This window comes from Micropterus dolomieu, linkage group LG05 (genome assembly GCF_021292245.1).
Source record: "Micropterus dolomieu isolate WLL.071019.BEF.003 ecotype Adirondacks linkage group LG05, ASM2129224v1, whole genome shotgun sequence".
In the NCBI taxonomy this organism is placed as follows: domain Eukaryota; kingdom Metazoa; phylum Chordata; class Actinopteri; order Centrarchiformes; family Centrarchidae; genus Micropterus; species Micropterus dolomieu.
This window is the reverse complement of record NC_060154.1, coordinates 22,513,244-22,519,534: the sequence shown is the minus strand read 5'-3', so window position 1 is coordinate 22,519,534 and position 6,291 is coordinate 22,513,244. Positions and strand designations below refer to the sequence as shown.

At 39.5% G+C, this 6,291-nt stretch overlaps 1 protein-coding gene and 1 long non-coding RNA gene across 3 annotated transcripts in view; one reads left to right on the top strand and one right to left on the bottom strand.

Annotated features, from left to right (window-relative positions):
- Positions 1–1,496: 1,496 nt before the first annotated feature.
- Positions 1,497–4,192, bottom strand: si:ch211-212d10.2 (uncharacterized protein LOC557710 homolog). Of its 2 annotated transcripts, none has more exons than XM_046050118.1 (3): positions 3,810–4,192; positions 2,975–3,090; positions 1,497–2,336 (listed from the first exon to the last, which is right to left on the bottom strand). In XM_046050118.1, the coding sequence occupies exons 1-3, from the start codon at positions 4,039–4,041 to the stop codon at positions 2,238–2,240; spliced, it is 447 nt and encodes a 148-aa protein (XP_045906074.1). In that variant the 5' UTR covers positions 4,042–4,192; the 3' UTR covers positions 1,497–2,237. The 2 variants fall into 2 exon arrangements, with proteins under 2 accessions (XP_045906074.1, XP_045906075.1); XM_046050119.1 differs by having other exon boundaries at positions 3,852–4,192.
- The window catches only part of LOC123971365, an 8,434-nt gene continuing 5,971 nt past the window's right edge, over positions 3,829–6,291 (top strand). Inside the window, exon 1 of the long non-coding RNA XR_006825173.1 lies at positions 3,829–4,295. This is a non-coding gene — a long non-coding RNA (uncharacterized LOC123971365). The remainder of the gene's footprint in view (positions 4,296–6,291) is intronic.

Sequence of the window (6,291 nt, the reverse complement as noted above, 5' to 3'; positions counted from 1 at the left end):
GGTTTTGGTCTATTTTCTATCAAATATATAACATTGATGCTAATATTTAATTTGTCAAATACACTATACAGAGCCCTGCGATGGACTGGCGACCTGTCCAGGGTGTACCCCGCCTTTCGCCCGATGGCAGCTGGGATTGGCTCCAGCCCCAATCAACCCTGTATGCAGGACAATGGATGGATGGATGGACACTATACAGATACAATTGTACGCTTTGCATAATAACAACAATAAATACAGTACAAAAAACACAACAGTGGAAGCCTACAACAAATAGGTAGTTGAAATTAAATATGCCTAAAATTACAGTGTATGCAGATATTTCATACAGGCGTGATGCATAATTCACATAACAACAAATAAAATGCATTACAATTAGCTATATATAGTATATGCAATATATTTAAAGAAACAGAGCAAAAGGCTGACATGAATGCTGGATGTAATGTAAAGAAACAGCTCCTGACCTGTGCAGAATCCTGAATAATGTTTACTTTTGACTTTTCCACCAACACAAATAGCTGCATCTCCATTGTGTACGCCCATTACCCTCCAGGTAATGAGTTATAATGCACAAAGCGAGACTTCTGGTGCACACAAACAGACAGTTTTAGCCAGTGGAATTATTATTGTAATAAAGTTGCACAACAGGGAGCACAGCAGGGAGGAAAATGAGAGTGTTGAGCCACACTGTCACTGACACCTTCATGACTGGGCTCTCTGTGTCTTCCAGAAAATGGAGCTGACCGAAAATATAGTGAGTGTCTGCTCTCACCACTAAGGAATAAAGAAAACACACTCAGTGCACACACACATAAAGCTAGAAAAACACATTTTTCTTGAGTCAATGGCGGTCAGGTCGTGAACCTTCCTCCGGCGCCTTACTAACAGTTTCTTTTTAGTCCCATTGCGTCAGTAACAGACAAACCTGTCTGTGCACAGGCCAGAAATGGAGAAAAATGGTGATGGAGACGTCTTAATGCCGGGACTGCCACCAATCTTAATTGCAGTGCCCTTCATGTGTGTTCTACTTGCTGGAACTCTATTTGGGTAAAAAAACTAGGACAGAACTACAAAATCTGAAAGAAAGTTTCTGTTGGTTGACATCACTGGATTAAGTGTCTAAATATATCCAAAGCCACAACTCAGCAAGTGTGACTGCTTGCCTGTGGGTTGAACCGTGCCTTTGGTAACACTTGGAAAGACATGGAAGAGGATTATTGGTAGTAATGAACTTGAGGTTGTTTAGTTTAGTTAGATATCAGCCTCTGAAAGAAACTGACAAAACACTTCCACAATTACATGATTACAGATTCTTCCACTGAAAATGACTGGAAGCTTTATGCTCATAAAAGGTGGCCTGTACTGCTCAGTCCAATACAGTTGCTGTCGGCTGGCACCTTAAAAGTATAAACTTATCACAACTGATAATTTGTTTTAATAATACATGTTTTATAAAACAAAATCAAGATGACAATCTTCTTATTTCACTCATTTGTACTTTTCATTCTGAGCATGTTGTCCATTTGAACTAGATTAGCACTGCATTTTGAGTATATTGTAATGACTCCTGTTACCTCTCACATGACTGTGAAACACAAAGGCTCTAGCTGTGTGTGAATTCATCCCCTCATACCAATTATGGTTAGAGTTTTTGCAAATGATCGTGTTGTATTTAAATTTGAAATAACATTGGGAACCTTTTTTACTTGCTAGTGCATACAAGTATAACAAGACTTGTAATAGTTTGGGCAGGTAGAGAGATCCACTTTGCATATTTGACTGATAAAAAAGTAAAGAAAAAACATATTCCACTCTGTAGTTTTATAAATAATATTGCCTTCTTCAGGAATTCACTTTTATACTGCCAATAATAAAATATGCTGCTTAGTTGTTTAATATCTGAGTTAAATTTTGTGTTTTTATATTATATATTCACTACTGTCTGGTGTGTTATCGAGGTAAGCAGTGAGCTTACAGCTCTCCATATTCAGTTCTGTGATGAGTCTCTAACTGGAATGCCAGCAAGAAACAATTTAATGATGTCATGTCCTCTTCAGACAATCCTCTTGATATCATCCTGAGTTTGCAGCAATCAAAGGAGAAATGGTCTGTGAAAGTGACAGATAAGGCTTAGGAAAGTTTCAGATGGCTTGGGTTTGTGGAACAAGTCTTAAAAAAAGCCCAGGCTCGCTGCAGCGGTCTTTCGAAGGGAGGAAGCAGCCGCATGCGGTGGTTCAACTCTTCTGATCCGCAGGAAAAGGCTGCAAGGAGAGACGACTGGCGTGTTTCACGTACACGTTGCCATCCTCCAGCTTGACCTCATACACTTGTTGCTGTAAAAATCAAAACAAAGGATGCAAAGACGTGAGATCTGGAAGCAACACATCATCATGACCCACTGTGGAAGCAGCAAGAAGTCACACAGGACATTAAAATGCCAAGTAATCTTATTTAATGTCACTTTTCACAAGTAAAAAATCTCCTGTGAAAACTTCAAAGACATCCGAATATTTGTTATGTTTCTTCTATTGCCTGACATCATAGGTCTTTACAAGAGAAACAACAGATTATAAAAATGATTAATGGAAAAGCGAACGAGATGTTTATGGAAAGTGAAGCTCTTGTTAGGGCTGTTCATTGACGCATGAATTCCAAATAACAAAAAATGTTTGACACAAAACGCTTAAACCCTGATTTCTCATGCCGTGTCAATCAGTGGAGCATTCCTACATGTTATAGAAGAGGATGATTTCTCTACATATTACTGCAAATGTTCACGTCAACTTCCAGGTGCAGTCAGCAAGTGAGGCTCCTGATATACTGGGCATCTTCTGAGGTGCAATTTGTAGCTCTTAGTAATATTTTTCATTACTGTATATTACAAATATGTTATGTGTATGCTGAGCATTTAGCAGTTTATGTGGGAAAAGCAATAAACTATCTTACAGGAAGGACGTATTTAAACACTGACCTGTAAGGAGGAGCCTGACTTCCCAGTTCTGAGGTTGAAGTCATAGTCGTGCCAGGGGCAAAAGACTTGCAGGACCCCATCAGCCTCCTCAATGTCCCCCTCACACAGAGGGCCGCCTGGTAGACAGGAAATTGTTAATCACATATTTTCCCACTCTAAACAAATGACTTTTGCTTGTCTTCCTTAGAGGAAAATGTGATTGTGAGGCTTGCACAACATGGTGTGAAACTGATAAACTCCTCTGTGTTTTTTTTTTTAAAGCAAGACGGCATTGTGGTGTCCGAACAATAATGCTGCGATGATGTGTTGAGAAGAAATCCGCTTGACACTGTTCTTGATCATAAAAGTTTATTACATCAAGGAGTCAATTACATCAATTACAAGCCCTGCAGCAGCTTGGAGAGTGACCCAGCCCGATGGCCACTCTCTCTGTCTCTCTGTGCATCAAACACAGCTTATATAGGACATGTTTAGGTATCTGTTAGATACCATATAAGGGTCTGAGTCTGCAAACTAAGGCACCAATCCATATAAGGGCACAGTCCTATAGAATAAGTGTAAGAATAAGGGTCTGAGTCTCCACATAACCACTGACCTCTACTCTCCCCTTAAAAGGTCACTAATCCTCTATCCAGCTGCTACAGTGCTATGTTAAACTGTTATGCTCAAATGCACATATGTTCTACACCACAGCATAAATAAACCAGATCCTCTTATTTTGTTGTACCTACAGCTAAAGTCTAGCCCGCATTTAGTAGTCCACATCCAGCTTCGTATTACGGTGAACACGCATTATAAGGCTATAATTTTACATTTTTAAAATAGGATGTATCACCTTTAGAGATCGCGATAATACATTTGGGTACTGAGGCTTTACCGGAATGTGAACAGCGAGCATCCATGGCAAAAAACTCCCCCTTCACGTAGAATAGGCAGACGTCAGACTCGTAGCCGTGGGAGGAGTACATTAAACGGCAGCGCTTGTTGGAAAGCCCCGATACCGGGCCTATGAGTCTCCATGAAACGCCATCCGCGCTTCCCTCTTCATCTCCGGAGCCAGAGGCCATAAAGAGCGGCGAAATGTGCTGGTTTTCTAATTTGCGCTACTACAGAGCTCCTATTATCCGTCAGTGCAAGAGGATTTGGCAGTCCGCTCTGTGAAAATATTCCATATTAACCACCAGGCCGACTAGTGCGACGGTCAGCCCTGCGGATTGAGCTGCAGCCAGCCAGCCGGGACACCGTCACACCGAGGCACGCAGTGCGCTCTCCAGCACGGCTGCTCTTCATTTGAACTACATGTGAATGAAATTTGTTACAGGTAATACATGAGCTGCGCAGATATTCTTCACAAAGCCACAGATTCAGTAATGCTACTAGTGTATCACTTCCAAATACACAGCTGCACTAATATAAAATAGGCTCTAAAATACTTAATCCCCAAACTCCAGGACAAACTTGAACACAATGGTCCTTACATGTTAAATCATTGCAAAGAGCTTAATATGGGGAAGGCTGCCCATCAGAAATACATGTTTCATTATATACTGACCCAGACAAAACCTTCCTGTTCTTTGATTAGGATCAGTCTGTGACAAACTCACTGTTTTATGTTCAAACAATGCAATTCTGCAAATATACATATTCTGCGTTCTTGGTGGCCCTGTTGAGTTTATTGGGAACACTTAAATATACAGTGTTGGACTTGTTCCCAAAGAGTGTGGTAAATGTGGAACATTACTTTTTATGTACTGTGCAAATAGTTCAAAACAATTTCTCAATTATCAGTTATAAAGCTTGTTATTGTTCTTTCATGGCAGACTCCATAATGTACTGTGCTCCAGACAGGTATTTGGCTGGATTTCTTCATGTTTTTCCACAGTGCAGTTTCTTAGCATTATCGCAGATTGTTTGTGAACTCCATGTGTCTGCCAGTCTAATAGTTGTTGACCTTTTTTTGTGTCAACTGTGTGGTGTTGTCCTATTGAAAAAAATGTAATTTCTGTCAGCAGTGCTTTATCAAGTAACAGTTTATAGAACATATAACCTTAATCTTAAAACAGGATATTAATAAATCTTAAAACAGGATGTCCATCTTCCGTTAGTCAGTTTAACCTTAATCAGACCATTTATATTTGCCAATAAGCCAGCCATCAGTCTATGATCAAAGAAGATTAATGATTCATAATCATCACCAGTGTTTAAAACCTACCTTTCCAGTAGAATTGATGTCAATTGGCAAATTGCAAAAAACAAAAATACATACATGATGATCTGTATTTCTTCAACTTTGATTCACTTTGTCTCCGTCGCTTTATTGTGCCAGTAATAATGCTGCTGGCAGTTTAGCTTATAAGTAATGTGAGTTACTGTCTAGACTGGAGTGATACATAACAGAGGCCACTTGTTCGGATTCCTGACTTTGAGAAATTGACTCATGTAAGCTTGCAGCATGAGCGTAGAGGAGTGTAGTAATGCCATGAAGACGTGTCATGGGCAGGAAGAAGGAATGCTACTGCGTCTTGTCAGAAGTTGGATCTCAGAAAATGTTAATGTGAAGTAAAATCACTTAAGAATAAGGAAAGCCAGTGTAAAGAAAACTGAGCTGAGTGTGACTGAATTCTCAAATATGTTCTGGGCTAACAGACGTGGCAGATTGACAGGAAGGTTATCATCATTATAACTCATTCTACATGTGTCTCCACCTGTGACCTTGATATGTAAATGTATTAGGTGTGAATGCTGAAGCCACAAAAGACTCCTACATGCCAACAGTTAAAGTTCTAAATGTTATGGAATAGCTAGCATGTCATATAATCGTATTGTGGTAATCTTTGTGTTGTTTTTGCAGAGATTTCCTATTGTCAGCAATTAAATCATTAAGACCATATACAGTATGCTTTCAGTGTGTCTTAATCTTTCAGTGTATCTTAAAACAGTGTCCTTAGGAAAAAGAAAATCACAGCAATGATGATTTTTTCGTTCACTCTTTATATGTACTTACCAAATGGTAATTTTCGAACAGGTAGAGGACCAAATGACCTTAGCACTGCCAAATGACAGCTACTAAACCTGAAAAATTAAATAATTCAAGACTGTCAGTTTACTTCAGCAAAGGGTTTAACAGCATATCATTATAGCATTTCTGCGGAGATACCTGGAATAAAGCCCAAATAACTAGCAGTAAAGCACAGCTGGTGATATTTTGGCATGCAGATTAGCACAGGTAGGCTTGTATCATGCAGCATACAGCAGGGTTTGTTTGGAAAATCACCAAAGGTGTTTATTTTCAACAATGCTGCCAAGTATTATTTATT

What these genes read in the sequence shown, in the direction of transcription:
- si:ch211-212d10.2 (XM_046050118.1), bottom strand. Translation starts at nt 4,041, where the DNA reads ATGGCCTCTGGCTCCGGAGATGAAGAGGGAAGCGCGGATGGCGTTTCA. An exon ending in TATTATCGCGATCTCTAAAG is followed by an intron (nt 3,091 to 3,809) that starts GTGATACATCCT and finishes CCTGTCTACCAG; the next exon opens with GCGGCCCTCTGTGTGAGGGG. An exon ending in AGTCAGGCTCCTCCTTACAG is followed by an intron (nt 2,337 to 2,974) that starts GTCAGTGTTTAA and finishes TGATTTTTACAG; the next exon opens with CAACAAGTGTATGAGGTCAA.